Here is a 19,867-nt window from a genome sequence, read left to right as displayed (position 1 = left end):
CCGGGAAGCCACCTGGCAGCAGACGCCAGCTCGCCCCACCCCGTCTGGTGGGCGGGAGACAGGGAACGACGACCCCCGCTGTTAGCATCGTTTAACTTCAAAATTTAGTGTTGCGGTTTTAAAAATGTTTTTAGCCCTAAAATTTTTGTTTTACAACAAACACAAAAAGTTTTGACACATTACGAACTTTGAGTGGAATTTCGTCTGGTTTTTTTTAGACAGTTTTCATTTTGTCTCTGAAAATTTAGTTTTCTGGAGAGTTTCAGGTTCATGTTGGAATTATTGTGTAATATAATCCTAAAATAATATTTCTTTGGGGTTGAAATAAAATATGGATGGTAAGCATTGCCACAAAAAAGCTGTTTTAAAGATAAACTATAAAAAGACTAGTAAGGGTTAAACAAAAGATTCTTGTAATTTGAGTGTGTTTTGTGAATGTTTTATCATTTTTTTCTCTTCTGGGTGTTATAGAAATGAACATCAAAGGGAACCACAAGATTTCCCTACGAAAATGTGTTTGTTTGGTCTAAATCACTAGTTTTAGCAAGACGGCCTTTACGATGAAAACCTGAGACTTTTTTTTTTCAAAATTTCTCTAAAAGTTTTTCATTTCACGAAATTTACGTTGTAACTTTTTGACGTTCTTCTTGAAACAGGCATTTTTCTTTACATTTTAAAAAATTCCTTTTAAGCGATGTCTATCCAGTTGGACCAGAGCGTCTTTGTTGCTGCAACCTGACCGATGACCCTCATATATCATCCTGCTTTGCGCCACCCACACCCTCATTGGTCCGCCGAGCGTCACATGAAACATGGTTACCGTGGTTACCACCAACTCTGCTGACTAATAGCTCACATTTCAAAAGGTCAAAATTATTTTATTCTGTATTCAGAACTGTGTTCTATTCTTATATTGTCTTTTTATACATGTTGTATTCTTATATTTGTATTATGAAAATGTTCAATAAAAAAATAAAATAAAAAAAGACTAAAAGCTTGCATTAGCACATGTGCTCCAGCTCGGGGGAGGAAACACCCACCGCCAGCACCTCTGGGGGAAAAAGGAGGGGGGGGGGGGGTTCCCGACTAAATGAAAGCAGCTGGGGTTTTACTGAGGGGGAAGCAGAGGAGCTGAATGGAGACGACAGCCTCAAAACGGGTCTGCTCATCAAAGCTGCAGCGCCAGCACTGAGCTGATGGTGAGAGCCAGAGAAAGCCTCTGATGGAGGACGAAAACAGGATGGTTTGCTCCAAAAGAAAAGAAGAAGCTGAAGAAACCGAGCTAAACCAACGTCACCCTTTGGATCTCTGACAAACACCTGGAAAAACACTCTCCTTTCCATCTCCTGGCTAAAGACTCTTTCAAAATAGAATTAAGTATAATTATTTATTTTAATTGTATTTTTAAAATTTAAATTAATTCTTATTGTTTGCAAATGATTATAAAATTGTCTGTAATATCTTGCTTGCCCCAATTCTTCTAAAGATTTTCTACCGGAACAATTTTAATATATTTTTCAAAGAGTATGACTTTCATTGTAGTGAAATGGTAAAATTCCTTTCATTTAATGACCTCACAAAAAAGCCTTGCAACTGTATCTCCTATTCATGTTGATTTTACCCAAGCAAGTTCATAGTACTTTTCTTTTGGTACAATGATATATCGCTACATCGATATATCGATATATGCCACCGATATATCACCGTTTTTATTTCCTACACCCCTACTTTTTATGAGTTTATCTTCGGTACACACCTCAAAATATCTGTCGTAAATATTCTCACCATTCCACTTCCCTTTTAATCACTTTACCATCATTCAGCTCAATTCAACATATCAAGGGTCAGAGGTCACCACTTGGACCCCTTAACTACCCAAAGGTAAAAAGCAAAAGTGAAACATACCTCTGTAGCGGCGTGGAGCAGGGAAAGTTTCTAGAAGAGTGTGGACAGAGAAAACGCAGCAAACATGCTCACACCCAGCCAGCTGCAGCAAAGCTGAGGTCATGAGGCGCTCGACACACCCCTCTGAGTGTGTGTTTGTGTGTGTGTGTGTGTGTTTACCTTGTCGCTGTCGGCAGTGTTCTGCGACGTTCGTGATGCGATGGAAACCGTGTCAGGCTGACTGCTGGCATCACCCAGGCTGTCTGCGTCCTCGCTCGTCTCCCTGAAAGTCACACATTTTTTTTAATCCATGTGGCCAAAAATAATCCCACAATTTTTCTTTTTTTCAATTTTTTTTAAGACTGCTGGAACTGGAGCTACAAATTTTCCCAACTGCCTCCTCTACTGTCAAGTCTCTTTTTGAGAACTTTATTCTAAAATTTGCAAACATTGAGTTTTTTTTTCCCTTTTTTTATGAACTCCCGTCCCTTTAAAGTCCCACTGTGATCATATTTTGATCCTTTGTAAAACATTCGAATTATGTTTATGCTGTTATTGCTCAATCAAAAAAACCTGTGTCGTTTTCTAGAGCATAATTTCTGCAGAGCGGCAGGAGTTAATTAGAAATTTCCCTCTGAGTTGTAGGTGGAACTGTTAGTGCAAAGCAACCCCACCCCCCTTTCCCCTCACTGCTTCGAGCTCGGAGCAGGGAGCTTGTGGCTCTCCCAGAATATTTTCTATGTCACAAATACGATCTTGGTCAAACAATTTTTTTGGTCTGCTCCTGAATAACAACTATTTGAATAAAGAAATACTCAAAAATTCTAATGAAATCTTTCTATATCATTAGAAAAAAGCCACAAGAACATGTTAAAAACACCCAAAAACACAATTTTTGGGGGGAGTGGGTCTTAGACAGCATAGTTTCTATCTTCCATCGCAAAATCCTAAAGCTCACTTTCACTGAAAACAGAAGTCTAAAGCTCGTCATGCTTGCCTGCGGGTGATGCTGCGCTGTCGTCCCAGCGTGGGGTTGGGGGTTTTTGGGAGCGGGATAGGCTCCCTCAGTGCGCCTCGCAGGTGACCCCGCCTCTCCTGGATCACCTGTCGGATACTGCGAACCCACTCCTGCTTTAGCTCGAGGGATGAAGCCTGAAAGCGTGAAACCGGGATGTCGGAATACATCTCATTCAAAACGTTACTTTAATGTAACTGAATTTGTACCTTCAGGACGGTCTTGTTGTCTGATGTCGGCGTTCGTCCCACCCACAGTGCAAACTTACACTGATCCCCCTCTATGTGCTCCGTCACTCCCAGCTCTGACGTCTAATGGAAGATTGACATTTACATTTAAAACTGGGTTAATCTTCTTTTTAAACATACATTATCACATACAAATATTTCAATCCTGTTTCCTGTTTGTTCACATCTAACAGAGGTGATGCAGCATAATCTCATTCTAGCACAAAAAAGCAGGGAGAAAAAAACATAAATTACATTTCTATAGTAAGTAAATTCTAAAAACTGAAGGAGGCTCATGAACCACAGAAGGCGTCAAATATCTTTAAACAGCTCAAAGTGTAATTAGTCACATAAAAGCTGCCATAAAACCACAGCTAAATAAAAACTCAGACATTCCCATAAACTAAAGCACTCAAGTGTTTCCGCTAGTCTGGGTCAGAGGCCTTCAAATATCCGAAAATATAATAAAATGTTTACAAAATGGCAAAAAAAAAAAAATTATGTAAAAAAAGAAACAAAGGCAGGCAGAGCTTCTGACAATCATCTGCAACAGAGTCCACCCTCCTGTAAACATTTAATGACTCTGTGAGGGCATCACTGTCAGAGTAAAGTCAACAAAATTGAATCTGTGGGAAAAAAAAGGCCCTAAACGTCATAGTGCTGCAATGGGTGGACGCTTTTTTAAGACCTTTTTAATGCTTTTATATAAAGTTTTATGACTCCAGACAAATCAAGGCATCCTGACTCGCAGTAATATGTTTGGTTCAAAAAGTACCAGTTTTAGTTTAAAAAAAAAAAGTTATCATAAAGTGCACTTAAAAGCCTTGAAAACAACAGTGTGCCTTATAATACAGAGCACCTTACTGGTGGATTCATTCGGTTGCAAACAAGGTTGAGTGATTCTGTGATTTCGGACTGTCTTATTTTTACGTGTCACCAACAAAGTTGGGAGTTAGCGTAGTAATACTAACTTTTGTTAGTATCAGTCTGGATTTTTACACATGGCAAACAAGGTTAGGAGATACAGGCATTGTGAATACGCTAACATGGCTAATGTGTAGTGGTGTTGGACTGTGTCTGAATTCATTCACTACTCACTACATAATGCACTATATAGTGCATTCGAAATTTTGCAGCGATGTCCGAAATTACAGTTTCAAAATCCAGTGCCTTACAAATTTCCCAGAAGTCTCTGCAAAAAACCAGTGTGCATCAATGCTCACTAGATTGGCGAAGATAGACCAAAATGCATTGCGTTTGAACGATTTTTGCATAAAAAGATGTATTTAAATGAATTTTTCAGATAAACAATCAGCATATTTATCATCAGAGCACAGTCGTAGTAAAATGCTCGTATTGATTAGATTTTCATTTTGTTAAATCGGTGACATAACCTTTTTTACGTGTTACACCCAAGGTTGGGAGTTACAGGTATTGTGAATGCTCTAACTCGGCTCACATGTATTGGTTTCGGATTGTGTGTTGTTGTTTTTTTACATTTTTACTAACAAGGTAAGGACGTTTAAGTGGTGTCAACCTGTTTCTTTACGTTTCAAACAAGGTTGGGAAAAACAGGGGTTTTTTTGCGCAAATGCAGCTAAAATGTAGCAGCCGCGGACTATTTTTTTTATGTCACTAACAAGGATGGGAGTTTGCGTAGTCACAGTAACATTTGTTTTAATAGCATTGGTCTGTTTTTCATGCGTTGCAAACGATGTAGGAATGTACAAATATTGCTAATACGCTAGCGTGGCTAACGTGCAGCGTGATACCACCAAGAGTAGCTGTGAGGGCGGGTAATAAAGTCTGACTGACTTATCTCTGGCTCTTTTATCTTGCCTAATGCTTCTCCTGTATGACATAATTTCAAAAATAGGCCATTCATTGACTGTGCGCTCATAGTGTGGCGAATTCAGTCTAAAAATAAGATGTATATCTAAAAATAAGAATCATAGCTGTCGTTTTACCCTCAAGCGACTTTTGTAGAGATACTTGGTGCGGCCGGACGAGTCTTTAATCTCTTTGCTAAAGATGAGTGACAGTTCAAACAAGAATAAGTGTCTGTCCCGCCCCTTTCTTATCAGAGACTTAGGCTCCCAGACCAGGAAAGAGTCCTGCAGGAGGAGCTCTCCCTGCACCTCCACCCCGTCCTCCAGACCTGCCGGGTTAGAGACAGAGGTGGTCAGAGACAGTACGACTGAAGTGGTCTGTTTGTTACATCTGCAGAGTCTGTTATCACCTTCTAACATGCTGACGTGCATTGCATCGTTGGCTCTCTTTGGGACACTCAGCATCACGTCCAGGCCTTCCTTGATCTCCCCCTTGCCTTCCTCGCAGCAAGCCAGCAGCTCCTGCACAAAAGCACTTCTGTCACACTGAATTTTCATCACCACGTAGGCCTCCTTGTGCCCAAATGGCTGCATTTGTCTGTCTCCATTACTTTGTGGGAAATTAATGGAGGAAAGTGTCAATATGTTCAGCCTGCAGCAACACTCACATTTCGAAAAAGCTCCCGAAATCAAACACTGTTTTTATCAGGGATTCTAGGACCCCATTGGCCACCAATACACACCCACACACACACACACACACACACAAATACAAAAACTACACTCAGTCTAAATCTCTAAAGTCTTGCAGAACAACACAGCTATGCCAATATTTTCTTTTTGCTTACACTCAGGGTCTCTCTGCTCCATATGGAACTCAATCGACTGAATAAAAGGTTACCTTAAGCAACAGCTGGTACTTGGTGATCCTCTGGACCGGTTTAATCAGCGCAGAGGAGATGGAGTTAGCAAGTCCGTGTCTCCTCTGCACCTCCTTTATACACACAAGCAAGAAAGACGGAAAATTAATATCAAACAAGCTGCTTTCCACAAGTAAACCTGCAAGACCAATAGTTAGCTACACCAAAGTCAATTTTTATCATTTTTTTGTCTGCAATATTTTCATAACATTTGTCAGACTGAAAAATAAAAACAGATTTTTTTCAAAAACCCGCTTTCATCATCTTCTGATCTATTCTGAAAGTGTTCCCTTAATTATGCCATTTTTAGTCAAAATTAAAAAAACATAGTTTCTGCAGAGCAGCAGTAGTTCTTCATTAATTCACCTATTGGTTGTGGGCGGGACCGTTGATGCAGAGCAACCCCGCCCCCATTCCCCCTTGCTGTCCCGCTAGCTTATAGCCTTTCACATCCCCAAACGAACATTAGCAGTGTAACAAAAACGGTTGGCAATATCAGAGCTGTCCAGCTGTACAGTTATCAATCAGATACTTGGCTGAGGAAAATGAAGACGTACAAATACGATCTTTTTCTAACGGTATTTTTTCATCTGCTCCTGATTTACAACAATTTGTATTAAGAAATACTCAGGAATGCAAGTTTAAGCTTAATTTTCTCCCTATATGTCCTCCATCATCATAGAAATGACACAAGAACATGTTAAAAACACACAAAAATACAATTTTTATCGCAGTGAGTCTTTAAGACAACATCAGCAGAGATTTTTTGGTCCAAAGACTAAAAACTTGCACAAATGTGTGCAAAACAAGTGCATAGGCAAACACAAGGAAAGAAGGCTTTGGAGGAGCTTTACACTGCTGCTGGGATGAAGGAGCCGAAAGAGAATGATAACATATTCAGACGTCTGTGAAGGATTCAGATCAAAGAAACGTTCCAGTATGTCATCAGAGAGCAGCTTTGGTGATACATGTGATCACCAGTCTGCAAACCATCTCCTGCATACTAACTGATTAGCAGTCTGTGTCTGACCTGCAGCAGGCCCTGGGTGATGTGAGCATGCTCAGTTTGGAGGAGCCTTGTCCAGCAGAATGTCAATTCAGTATTTTAGAAAAAGTAAAACTTTAAAAAATGTTTGTGTAGACCATGCCACCACATGATCCACAATCAATATGATCAGTGCAGCAGCGCCATATTATTTTTGAGTAGTTGTCGGGCACAAAAAGGCAAACAAACCTCTCGGTGAAAAAAATTGGAGTTCATTAATTCATATAAATGAGGTGAAGAAAAGAAATGTCTGCTACATCCTTATTTTCTCCAGCTATAATAACCTGTAACATTATTGACCTGTACGGGCGTTGCAGGTTTTTAGGTAGTCTGAGCCCGTAGAGGGTCGTAGAGAGGACCGGCCGCATCTTAAGAGGGGTGCAGGTGTATCTTGCATCAAGTGTGTTGAGGTGTTTGTGGGGGACGTGAAAATGGAATGTGCATGTCGTAAGTGTATCATGAAGTATTCGTGAGGCTAATGCAAGTTGTACAGAATTAGGACGTACAGTCTAGTCATTAGGAACTGGCCCCTTACGGACCACACTCAACTGCCTGGGGTGCATGCATAAGCCTGCATGTGAAACGTAAGTGCCTGTAGGACGTCCATAGGATGCCCACAAACTGCACCACAAGGACCCTACACTTATCATGTGAACACCAATCCTGTTCGTGTTCCTAGCACAGTTCATAGGATTTGGGTGGGTCAAAAGTAATAAAAATCCATAAGTTTTTCCCCTACTTCACCCTCACTTACCCTTACGTGTTGTATACAACCTATTGTCCACAGCATGCCCACAGAAAAAAAATAAGCATGAATATTTTAGCTCCACCCAGCAGTCTACAACCTTAATATTTCATGTGGGTCACGTGCATGTCCTGTAGAGGTTTGCGCATTTTTTGCCTGCAGTGTGACATGTTTAAGAATGCGCTACATGCGATTTCATGAGCGCGCATTCAGCTAGCGATGTTCACACGGTGGACAAGCACGGAAGGGCACGGAGTGGTGTCGTCTTCTTTTGTTTTATATTTTTACTGTTTACAAGCGCATGTCCACCACCTACAAGTAGTAAGGGGCTTGTTCCCCCTACTAATTGACTAAGTCAAAGCACTCCAAATCCCACAAATCTCCAGGTTTTTTCTTTCACAGCTCTATTCCCATACATTAAAGATTTGAAGTCATAACATTCCGGCCGGGCAGAAAAAAGCAAATATTAAGATTAACAATTGGTACTTCTGTGTTTTTAAAAAGGACGCTGCCCACACGTCACTACTAAATCCAAGTCCCTGATTGGTGATCAACGAACGGCCAATTTGTACGCAGAGTCCTCGACTGGACTTAAACTCTTGCACAGCGAGCGTTCTGAACGTGGAATTTGAAATTCTGGTCGACAGGCATTCACATAGACTGTTCCTTGAAAGTGGTCGCTAAAAGGCGCGTTGAGGCAGCGGTGTGAAGTTTTTTCTACGGAATCCTTCAGGCGGATGTGTTCAACATTATCCATATGGCCAAAGTGAGTCCACTTGCCCACTCTGGTAAATTAGTTTTATGGGCATTTCTCAAAGCGTCGGAGATGCTTGATCTTCCATTAGCAGATGCATTTTCAGGAAGACCAGTCAACATTTGAATCTCATCCTGCTCAGTTTCCTTCTGTTGGCGCCTCGATGAACCGGGATACCCCAAAGTAGAGCCAGATCATTTAGCAAGACATTGAAGGTGTCTTAGTAAAAAAAATGAAAAATCCCAATATGTGTTAAAAAAAATAAGAAACTGACCTCAAAAAATCCCACTCCATGCTGTTGGATCAATAAACTGGAGTCTGGTTTGTTTCTGCAGTACGTCACATACATGTGGAACTTATCAGCCTGTAGGGAAATAACCAAAGAGACAGACTTTAGACTGCAATGTGGATTTTCATTAAAAAAATACATGGAACTGTTGTGGTTACCCAGGTGACGAAACAGTGTCCCACGTCTTCAGGAAGCTGCTCGTAGTTCTCTAACTCCTTTAAGAAAATACTGGAAAACAGAGTTACTATGTGAAAAGAAGATAATACGCACTGTCTTATATATTACCAGAGACTTCCTGGCTGTAAACTTCCCACGTTCATACACTTAAGTAAATTATTCTAGTACCTCCAGCATCACTATACTCTGGATGTAAAGGATGGTATACGCTCTGTTGCATTTGCTTGAACAATGTAAAAGTTTTAATTATTTCAAACAAATGTTTAACACACACTAGGATTTCCACTTTCACAATCTACCTGACATGGTTCTTCTTTAACCCTTGTGCTATCCTAGGCACTTTACCATTGGGAGTTGGGTCATCTAGACCCACTTGACAGTGCGCTGAACCTTTTTTCTTCAATGATTTGTGATCTTCGCTGGTGTCCATGGATTACATGAAATCTTTCCACCTTTATCCACCTTTGTCATGGTAGGGAGAACACATCAATGTAAGGGTGGGGTCATCTAAGATAGCACAAGGGTTAAATCTCACTGCAAATGCTGACTTCTTCATATTATTACCTAACCAATGGGTACCCCAAGGCACACTACTGGCGACGCTGCGGTTTCTTTCTTTTGGGCAAATCATCCCTCTTTCAAGGGTTCCACTATGGCAGGTCTGAAGATGATTTTGTCCCTTTCTTTCCTCTACATGACATCACATTCCAGACGGGGTTTTTCTGACAACTGGTATTTTAGATTGGTGAAGAAACGACATCTCAGCTAAACTTGATCAAGAGCAGCTTTGAAGTGTTTACTAGCAACCAAGAGACTTTTGTGGGCCCCTTTTGAGAGCCAATTTGGTCAGAATCATATACTAAACCGTAGTACAACCTAACCTTCATGTTAAGCTGTACCTGTTATGGAACTCGTAGATGTCCTGAATGTTTCCAAACACAGTGTAGTGACTGTTGGCAAGACCGAGTGGAACATCTTCTGAACCGCTTGTCATCTCCCACAGGTACGTCTGTGCCAGGAGATAGCATGACTGTTAGCGGGAACTAGAAGGAAGAAGTACAATGTTGACTGTCCAGGGACAAACCTCTATGCACTCCTGCAGGTCTCTGACATAGACTCGTTCTGTCTGAAGGAGCTCTGCCATGATGTACCTGGAAAAAAACAAATGGAAGTTCGAAGTTGTGAAGAAGTTGTGTTCTACAGCTTTGCAGACATTAATAAACGTTTACTGGGTACTCACTCCTTTTTGCGGGCGGACCGTCTTTTCTCATCACTGACTTGGTGACTTGGGTCAGATAGGTTGACCTCTGGGTCAGAGTCCGAGAGACTATTGGGGATCAGCTCCAGCTCCAGGTCTTTATTGTCCTGAAAAGGTCATTGTACGTTCATCTAGGGTTTGTCTCTCTATCTTTTATTGATTTCTTTGATCAAATTTCTTGGCTGATTAGAAAATTATAGAACTTGAAGTAAAAAACGAATATGTTTAGGGGTTCCAACCTGAGAACAGCCTCCCAGCGCTGTCTCTAGCAGGTGGCGATATTGTCCCATCCTGACAGAGAAGTCACGGTAGCGCTTATCCACTGTTGAAACGCAGCGGCGGAGCTCAGTGCGGTGGGTGTGACCTTTAGCCAGCATACTCTCAGCCAGCTGGATCAGCAGGTGAACCTTCTCCTGTGTGTGCTAGAAGAAATGTCACCATCTTTAAAACTTACTAATTATTTAACTATATTTTCTTAAAAGCTGTATTATATTTTTATTAAGTTTGGATGGTTGGACGAGCATTTATTGTTTCATTAAGGTAGAAACACCTGATTGTGTTGTATTGTTTATTGTCACTTTCCATTTCCATGCTTGTAGCTTGTAGCTCTACATTTTGACAGAGTATAAACATCGCTGTTTGTCTGTCTTTTAATTATTTTCCATCAAAGCTCAGTTAACGATGGATTAGCAGCTAAAATGTAAACCGTGTTAACAAAAGCATGAAAACAACCACCTTTGCAGAAATGCAGAACTCTCTGTATTGGTTCAGCAGCTCCTGTGTCTCAGCCATGGTTGCACCTGGTGACGTATGTGTGGCCAAGTAATGGTCACCTGACTGCTGCAACCAATCAAGAGCCTGCAAAGAAATAAAAAAAATAGATTTGATAGATAAGGTATGTTAATAGTTCAATTTAAAGCATGAAGGTAAATCTGAACACCAAAGAAAATATAGTTCCAGAGCAGTGCAAGATATTTCTGTACATCTTTAAACACACTGAGCTTAATAGCTTTAACATTTTCTTAATAGCTAGCTAGCAATGACTTTTATATAGTAAAAAAACAGAAAAACAAAAGAGTAAACCAAATATTTTCCCTACTTCCTTGTTGAGGAAGTTTACCTGCTGTGCGTGGGTTTGGAACATCAGATACTGCTGGCACTGATCCAATCTGCGTTTCTTTAAAGTCCAGAAATGAAGAACTCTGTTTTCCCTCTGGAGCAGCTCACTAAGGATACCTTTGCATAGAATTAGTAAGTCAATTAGTCAGGGTGTCCCTCAAGGCTCTATCCCAGTGTCGCTGCAGTTGTTTGTTTTTTTTGTTAGTTACTTAGTTAGTTAGAGTTTTTAGCTAAATGTGTGTTGTTGTTTTTCTTCACCTTTGACCTGTTGTTCAGGGACTCTGGAATGGCCAGTAACCTCAGAGACCCCAGAGACAGTGATGCTATGGCCAGAGATATTTGCCATGGTGACGCTATTGCGATGGATATACTTGAGAAAAACTTCTGCATTCCGTCTCGCAAGAGTACAGGCCTGTCAAAAAGATAATAACGGGATTCAAACCCCAGTTTTTACCTCAGAAATGCGCTTTGGCACTTAAAGCAGATTTATATGGAGTATTAATGAATCAAATCTTTGTTGTCCTCTCCTCACCTTCAGAAAAGCCTCCTTCTGCTCCATGTGTTTATTGATTAGCGGCAGCAGTTGCTCTGGTTGCCTCTCTCCTCCTGCACACCAGTCCTCCTCCCTGCGGTATTCCTGCTCCAGACTCTCCAGGACCCCACATACCTGGAAACATGTGGTTGATTCTTAAAAATAAAGGCTAATCTTCCATTCCTCCTGCCATTTACCAGGTCAGATTTTGAAACAACCAAGCACTTAGGTCAATTTTGTATCTTCTCCAACACCTTTTTGGTGGTCGTAGTTAACATGTGTACAAAACTAATTGTTCTTGTTTTTTCACATTAAAAGAGCTGATGTTTGTTTACAATAAACTGACAGTTATTAGATAGACGGTGTCAATTGACCTAATCCTTTTCCAGCGTTTGAACGTGTGGCTGGTCAGTGTTACCTGCTGGGATGTCCTGTAGAAAGCAGCCGACGCATTGACCAGTTTGAGTCTGTCTTCAATCCTGAGCATTAGTGTCTGCCAATGCAGCGCTACAGTCTGAGCGCAGGACCTCACTGCATCTGGATCATAGTGGCCAGACCTGTGGAGGGAAGTCAAAGCAAACATGAGTTCAACCGAGATTAAATCAGTTTGGTCCTTTAAAAAAACGGTTTTTATCAGACAATATTTGTTGACATTTGTATTTATAACACATTCTAAATTTTTTGACTGTTTAATCGTTTATCTGTAGGCTACTTGACTCTGTGACATAACAGGACTGGAGTTTTGAGAAACAAGAAGAACTCTGACTGTGACAGTTCAATTAGATCACAACAGGAGAATATGCAAAAGTCCAAGCAGAAAGGTCCCAACCCGGATTTGAACCATGGCTTTCAAACCATAAGGCAAGATTGCTAACCACAACCCACAGCCTGGTTTTTGTACCCCGGCTGTAAAACTCAGTAATGTCTGCTGTGCTGCTTGGATAAGGGTCACCATGATTTCTAGGAACAGTCAAGATATTTAAGAAGTGTGTTTCTGGCTGTGACGGACTCTAGAGTTGCTCCTTTTTTCCAAACATTATTCATACCAGGTAGCAGTGGATGCAGTTTATATTGATAGATCTATCAGCTTTGTGTTCCTTGATGAAGGACACCATTACATACAAACCTTAGTGTAAGGCGAACTTTTCTAGAAAAATGCTTTTTGGGAACAACTAAAAAGCATTTCGTTCTGTCTGCTAACTTTCAGATGGTAGTCTCAAAGGCAAATCGATGGCATAAGGCACTGAGGGGGATTATGAGAGGGGGTAGGACGAGACAGGGTAACATCTAAGAGACTCTGCAGAAACAACTGATGCTTTAACAATGATCTGTTTAGATGTGATGCTTGTTTGAAAATTACTCACAGTTACTGACCTGTATTTGGTTAATTTCATTTCATACTTGAGTGTACGACTGCAGGAGAGCTTTTTGCACAGTTTAAAAAGCAGTTATCTTTTGTTTAGCCCTTATATTGATTTCAAAGTTAACACGGCTAATAAAAACCTTAATTAAATCAATATTCTAAAAAGTAAACAAGCGTATTGAGTATCCGTTTCCGCCTCAGCTTGCTGGACCAAAATTCCTCTTGATATGCACAGAAACCTGCTTCTTAACTACCAGAAATGTCCGACCTTTGGTGCTGCAAATAAGGATTTTGCCACAAAGTGCAAAGTCTTTCTGGAAAATACTAATTTCAGTCAATGAAATGCAAATAAATGTAAATAAGTTGTGTAAACTTTTGTGAACTTCTTTTTTGATCTTATAATTTTTTTCTCACATATACCATAATTGTATACTCAATTATTGCTCAGAGGTGATCTTAGTGTGCAGAAGCCGTACCTGACCAGCAGCTCCGCTCTCTGCTGCAGGGCCAGCGCCACCTGATGAGTCCTCTGCAGGGAGTCTGCGTGCAGCAGAGCCTGAGGGCGACAAGGCATGAATATGAACCGGGCTCCATTGGTATTTCAGCTGAAGGAATCTGTGGCCAAGGCTGGTTTCTATGGTAACCAACACATGAGTCCACTGTGATCGACGTGACACATCAGCCTGACCCTGTGCATGAGGGTCACAGAAATTTACGGAACGCCTCTGAGGACTCTGCTTCACCAAGCCAGTGACTTGTCCATACTTTGATTTCTCGTGTGTCAAACTGATTCAGGAGCCTGAACAGCAACTGCTGCTGTAAAATTTGGACCGGGGGAAAAGCAAATTTATTATTAGATTCTATGCTTAATGATCCATTTTTAAAATTACGTTAAATATTTGTGTCTCTTATCTGGAATAATATCTTGTTAATCTATCCATTCAAAATGATATTTTTTATCCTGTCATTCATCTTTAAGGTAATTTCTCCATTTTTTAGGACAGCATTGGTTTTTTCGTTTCTTGTGTGTGTGTTGTTGTATGTGTTTTCGCATTTGTGTTTATTTTGAGATGATGTTTTAACTAAAATCTTGCAAAGCAGTTTTTTATGGTGTTAACAATTTGTTCAAACTGAAATTTTTTGCAGTATTTCAACTTAAACCATATCATGTTTAAAGTGGGAATAGAAGTATTTGATTAGAATGAAAAAAAATAATTGAAAAGAGGAAATAAGAACTATAGATGCACACAAATCTTGCTTATTTTTGGGGGTGTACTGTGAAAGGGGTTGTGCAGTAACCTCTATGGCCTGTTGGAGGCGCTCGTGTTCCTTCTGCAGCTGCTCCGCCTCTGACAGACAGCTGGAATTCAACATGCAGGAGGACAGCATCACCTCCCCCTCTGAGATCCAGCCGAGCACCTGGGACAGAGGCACAGAGAGCAGTGAGTGGGATCTCTGCTCTTTAGTCAGCGCGGGTCAATGTGACCCCTTTTCTGCCTGTTACCTGCTTGACCTGGCTCTGGAGGTGTCTCAGCTGCAGGTTCTGCTCCAGCAGCGTATGCGTGTGATCGGCAATCTGCTGCAGCTCCTTCTGTTTGTCCTGCAGGAGGCGCTGCAGCTCCTCCACCTGAGAGGACAGCCCACCCTCCACGTCTGACAGCTCGATACCTGGGCCACATATTCCAAACAGACGGCATTGTGGGTGCTCCGAGGTACAGTGATGAATCCGTGTGTGCGTCTGAGTACACCTGTGCTCGTGTCTGCATGCATGGATGAGTGTGTTTGCCTGTGTGTGTCTCCATAGCAAATTCAATACCCTGGTTTCCATGGGGACCAGCAGTGTGCTTCAGAGAGCAGTTTCCATAGTAACCCCCCCGTCCCCCTTTTCCCCCCTCACCCATTATCCTCTCTGCCCCCCTTTCCACCCCTAATATCATCACTGCGTTACAGAATTGGCTGCACCGCAGCTCAGGACTTCCTCTGTGTCTATTTTCTTGATACAATTACAATTTACCGTGTTTTCAAATGAGTTTATTGCTACCAAACATTTCATTCTGCCGCAATATTAAATAAATTTCCATCTTATGTATTTAACCTCATCCCATCCCGGTTAATATTCTTAATCCTTCTTGATCCCCTCGTTTGAAACCAAAACCCCTGAAGCGCAAACGGCTAACCCTGGACTAAAAACCAAAAACAGCAAACATTTATGGACGACATATTCTAACAAATCTCCTGCCCTGTCACTGGAGTTACAACATCTGCACCATGGCAGGGTATTTTCAGGAATCCTTCAAGTTTTTCAAGAGTTCTCTTTTTTTAGAGAAACTGGGGGAAAAAACTGGACCCACAAAGAGATACTTAAAACTGTCACCGCCTCCCGAACAAAAGCAGCTACTATTCCACAAGCCCCCTTGAGGCCTGGCGGAAGCGCTTCAGAAACCTCAAGAACCATCACCAGTATTCTCTGAGCTCATTTAGACAATCCTAAAAATCACTAATGCGCCACAGGAACTTGTTTGTACATGACGGAAGTCCCGGGGTCTGTCCATTTAAGCCACTTATTCCAAGAGTTTTGGAGCATTCCCTCACAACTTTGGCAAAGATTCAGCATGCATTACAACAAAATATCTCCCTAAAATCTCCCGAATCCATTAGGCACATCTGCAGCTCATTTGGGGAGCAGCAGGAACGCACAAGCGAACCCTGAAACCCTGCAAAGCCACAATCTGGGTCACAGAAATCCTAAAGGGAAAAAAAAAATAGATACTTGCGCTTAAATGTTTGTTTGGGGCAGCTAGGGAATGATAAAATCTCATTGGGAATTTTGCAGGAATGCTGAAAAAACCAGAACGGATCAGAAGCCTTTAACACAAAATGACACCTAAGCTTATAAGAGTCGCATCAAATTTTTTCAAAAGAATTCTTTTGAATTGTGATCAAGAAGTTGTAATTCAAACAGAAATCTCTGATCTGAACAAATCAATCACGAGTTTAAAACGGTAAATGAATGGGGAAAGGCATGTAATAGAAAGCGCTCTACTGCCTTCATTGTAGGCACAAAGCTATTTATGCTCCGTACATATGGGCATGTGACGCGCGATCAAGACTGTGCTTTTTGTATATTGCGCTCAAACTGGACTGTCGCTACCCGATACTAGCGCATATACTTACATTTGGAAGAGGTTTGCACAAAAAAAATGTCAAAGCTGTGCAAACCTTGCAAATCTTGCTCCAGGTTTTATCTTCAATGCGATCAATCAAACTTTACTTATAAAGCACTTTTCCTATAAAAGCACAACACAAAGTGCTTACACAGCTTCTAATGAAAGACTTGGTGTTATAGAATTCCGTCCGGGCACGAATCGCAATTATTCCGTGTTTTAAAAAAGATGTAAAGCATTCGTCACTTTCAAATCAAAGTTCCTGAATGGTCAAAGTTAAACTGTTTTGTAACATTTTACACGAGTTCATTTTGTACATAGATGGCAGAACAGACGTGTGCAGTGATGCATGAATGCTAGTTTTAAACGCTTAGGTCTGAAACGCGCATTATCGTGCATTTACATTTACTTTTCACCGAGTCCGGTGTGAACATAGTATCACAGTCACAGTTCCATTCACCCATCCACTCCCCTGCTGAACACTGGACAGATAACTTCCAGGAGCAATGCGGGGTTTAGTGTCTTGCCCAAGGACACTTCAACACATGGGCGGACATGACGGTTAACCAAACCTTTTTACTTCTACAACATGACCACTGTTTATTTTTTAAATCAGGCATAGCTGTAGGGCAAACAGTAACCTCGAGACGATTACCTGATGCCTGCACCTCCGAGATGTACTGCTGAAGGTCATGACCTTGCTGGATGACCTCATATATCATGTTGTTCATCGCCAGCCTCCGTTCCATGTGCCTGGAGATCAGTCAGTCCGTCACTGAAGGTTTGGCAGAAAGCAGCTTCTGGCTAAAGGTGTGCCGCAACTCGGGCCTGCTCACCTGTGAATCCGCTGCTGTGCTAGTGTTAACGCTTCCGGGCTGGACTCCACAAGCCGGGACTGTCCTAGTGCCAGCTTATCCTGGGTCAGCTTGTCCTGGTTGGTTTCAGCAAGCCGATTTGAGGCGACCTTCTCCGAGGAAAATTCCTGGGATTGTTTTTCCAAGTCCATTTTCCAAGCATCCATCTCAGCTGTAACCTAGGAAACACACAGACGTGCAAAGAATCCAAACTTTGATCTAATTAGAAGGGAAGAGGGAATCATTTGCAATATATTCCGACTCAATTATACCTCCAGCGTGCACTGGTGCAGTATGCGGAACTGCAGGAAAATGTCCACTCGGATCTTCCTCTGGTGAAAAAGTTCCTCAAGCTGAACATGAGACTCTTCCAGTTGCTGCAAAACCGATTCCACATGGGCCACCGAGCTGCCCTGAGGCCTAAAACAAACAAAGCCCAAAACGTTACAAATGCTTGAAAACAAAGACAGCAAAAACCAGGCTCTGAGAACCACACAGACGATGCCCAAACCAGACAAAAATCAGAGATGATGCCAAACCAAAAAACAATGTCATTCTTCAGTTTAATGTGATGTAGGAAAAATATGATTTACACAAACCTAAGAATAAAAAAATAGATGAAATGGATGCTGGATGAGTGTTCATCTAGAAACTAGGAACACCAATGCCCTCCAGGAAAAGTCAAAACCAAAAAGTGATCAGATATGAAATCTGGAATACAAGCACACTGGCTTCACACAGCTCAGCTGAACATCACTGAAAAGACGTTACACCATGCAAAATCTGGCATTATGATGTTAATTCAACCCCAAAGCTGTATTTTCTTTCAAATAATACGATTTAAACAGATATACAAATTGACTAACTTAAAAAGCTAATAATCTAGAAAAGAAAAATGAGTGCATCCTAGCCCATCTGGAAACTGCAGACCAAGAAAAAAATCTGTCTTAAAAGTGTGAAAACTGTGCACTTCAGTTTGGTGTTTCAGAGATGTTTATGCTCATGTTTTGAGTTGCCCCACTCTGGACGCAGCAGGACAATGTCTACTGCAGCGATGGGGTTCTTGGCACTGCTGTCCACATCTTGGCATACCACGCAACGTCTGTTCAAAGATGTCCCGCAGCCCTTTTCAAGCTACGCCATGCCACATCCAGCCTCTCCATTCCTGAGGGGGATTGCTTGGACCATCTACGTGTCCTGTTCCTTAGGAGGGTTGCTAGGGCTGCTCCTCTTCGTGTGTTTCCTGTACCAGAGAAAGGCAAACAGGGATGCTCCTCTTCATATTTCCTGTCTCTGAGGGGGGATACGGGGGTGGCTTCTCTTTACCTGTCCTGTTCCAGAGGAGGGTTTGCCTGGCCGTCTTCTCTTCATGTGTCCTTGCTCTGACGGGGGAAGCTGGGGCCACTCCTCGTCGTGTGTTCTGTTGCTGAGGAGGGTCGCAGGGGCCGCTCCACTTCATGTGTCCTTACTAGGTCTGCTCCTTTTCATTAGTCCTGTCCCGAAGAGGGTCGCCTGGGCTTCTCCTCTTCCTGTGTCTTGTCTCTGAGGAGGCTTCCTTGTTTCTTATTTCTAGGGATGGTCACCGTTCGTCCCCCGTGGTAATATGTCCTGTCACAGGGAGACATTACTTCCCGCATGTTTCTGGAGAGGGGTTCTCCATGTTACACTCTCACCTCCTTTTGGCTGCAGGAACCGGAACTTTTCTCTGGTCTCCTTTTTTGTTGTTGTTGGTTTTTCAGGTGCCCTCTTCCCCGGTTTTGTAATATGCTTAGGCAGCAGGAATCTGCACTTTTGGGAGGTGGTACTATGAGGATTGTGTAGTTTAGTAAGGTGTTTCAGTGGTGATTTTGATAATGTGTTGTTTTTTGATTTGGCCCCCTGTCAGTCACACCAGGTTCATGTTCGGAAAGCAAAAACACAAATGCAGCCACTGGCTCTGCATTGTCTAGGAAGCACAGCAACACAGACTCCAGTCTAAAAAAAAACAACCAATGACGGAAAACAACCTTTTATGGGATGTATAAAAACTAATGGATGCACTGATTTTCTGTAGATTTTACATAAGCCAGTGAAACAAAATGCAGAAAAACAAACATCTGTGCAGTTTAAAAGCAAGGTCAACCGTAGCTGGCGCTTAATCTATAAATCAAGTGCACTCCAACCTTGCGCATAATATAAAAAAAATACACTCTTCCATAATTCATCAAAACCAGAGAGTAAAAAACAAAGATATCTCGGGAAGTGTCATTCACTGACTCCAGAAATCACAGTGACCTTCGCTGCAGAAAACCAGAGACACCCAGGATGCCCTCAAAGAAACAGAGACACACATTTTTGTGTACCTGAGTTGCAGGATGAGGTCTTCTCCTTCCCGGATGACACTCATCGCAGCTTCCTGTGGGTCAGGGTTAGACTTTGAGGTTAGTGTGAGGGTTAGAGGTAAAGTGTCAGGCGGTGATAGGTGGTTGTTAGACTTCAGGTCAGAGGTCTAAGGTGGGGCTTGCGGTCAAAGGCGTTGCCGGTACCTGAGTGTTGGTCTGCTGCTGCTGCTGTTGGCTGATTAAAGCCTGCAGAGCTTCCACAGTGTCCGGGCACACGAGGAGGTCTGAGGAGAGCTGCTTCTGGAGGCCCTCCATCCATGCAGAGAGCTGAGGAGACATGAAGGAGGCAGTCGGAAAAAAAGTAAGAGGAG

The 19,867-nt window shown here is 42.0% G+C and overlaps 1 protein-coding gene across 2 annotated transcripts in view; it reads right to left on the bottom strand.

Moving 5' to 3' along the window:
- Window positions 1-19,867, bottom strand: part of LOC101166941 (kalirin) — a 68,031-nt gene that overhangs the window by 21,953 nt on the left and 26,211 nt on the right. For both annotated transcript variants that reach the window (XM_023964367.1, XM_011482977.3), the window contains exons 15-39: window positions 19,701-19,823; window positions 19,518-19,570; window positions 17,448-17,595; window positions 17,158-17,354; window positions 16,977-17,074; window positions 14,662-14,825; window positions 14,457-14,576; window positions 13,634-13,713; window positions 12,213-12,351; window positions 11,795-11,929; window positions 11,521-11,674; window positions 11,264-11,379; window positions 10,879-11,001; window positions 10,383-10,565; window positions 10,126-10,250; window positions 9,970-10,036; window positions 9,785-9,894; window positions 8,867-8,936; window positions 8,694-8,783; window positions 5,857-5,949; window positions 5,366-5,477; window positions 5,094-5,284; window positions 3,109-3,210; window positions 2,882-3,036; window positions 2,065-2,167 (exon numbers count right to left, since the gene is read on the bottom strand). In XM_023964367.1, coding sequence (XP_023820135.1) covers window positions 2,065-2,167; window positions 2,882-3,036; window positions 3,109-3,210; window positions 5,094-5,284; window positions 5,366-5,477; window positions 5,857-5,949; window positions 8,694-8,783; window positions 8,867-8,936; window positions 9,785-9,894; window positions 9,970-10,036; window positions 10,126-10,250; window positions 10,383-10,565; window positions 10,879-11,001; window positions 11,264-11,379; window positions 11,521-11,674; window positions 11,795-11,929; window positions 12,213-12,351; window positions 13,634-13,713; window positions 14,457-14,576; window positions 14,662-14,825; window positions 16,977-17,074; window positions 17,158-17,354; window positions 17,448-17,595; window positions 19,518-19,570; window positions 19,701-19,823 — 3,051 coding nt within the window. The remainder of the gene's footprint in view (window positions 1-2,064; window positions 2,168-2,881; window positions 3,037-3,108; window positions 3,211-5,093; window positions 5,285-5,365; window positions 5,478-5,856; window positions 5,950-8,693; window positions 8,784-8,866; window positions 8,937-9,784; window positions 9,895-9,969; window positions 10,037-10,125; window positions 10,251-10,382; window positions 10,566-10,878; window positions 11,002-11,263; window positions 11,380-11,520; window positions 11,675-11,794; window positions 11,930-12,212; window positions 12,352-13,633; window positions 13,714-14,456; window positions 14,577-14,661; window positions 14,826-16,976; window positions 17,075-17,157; window positions 17,355-17,447; window positions 17,596-19,517; window positions 19,571-19,700; window positions 19,824-19,867) is intronic.

Source organism: Oryzias latipes, chromosome 2 (assembly GCF_002234675.1).
Source record: "Oryzias latipes chromosome 2, ASM223467v1".
NCBI lineage: Eukaryota > Metazoa > Chordata > Actinopteri > Beloniformes > Adrianichthyidae > Oryzias > Oryzias latipes.
This window is presented reverse-complemented; position numbering and strand designations above follow the sequence as displayed.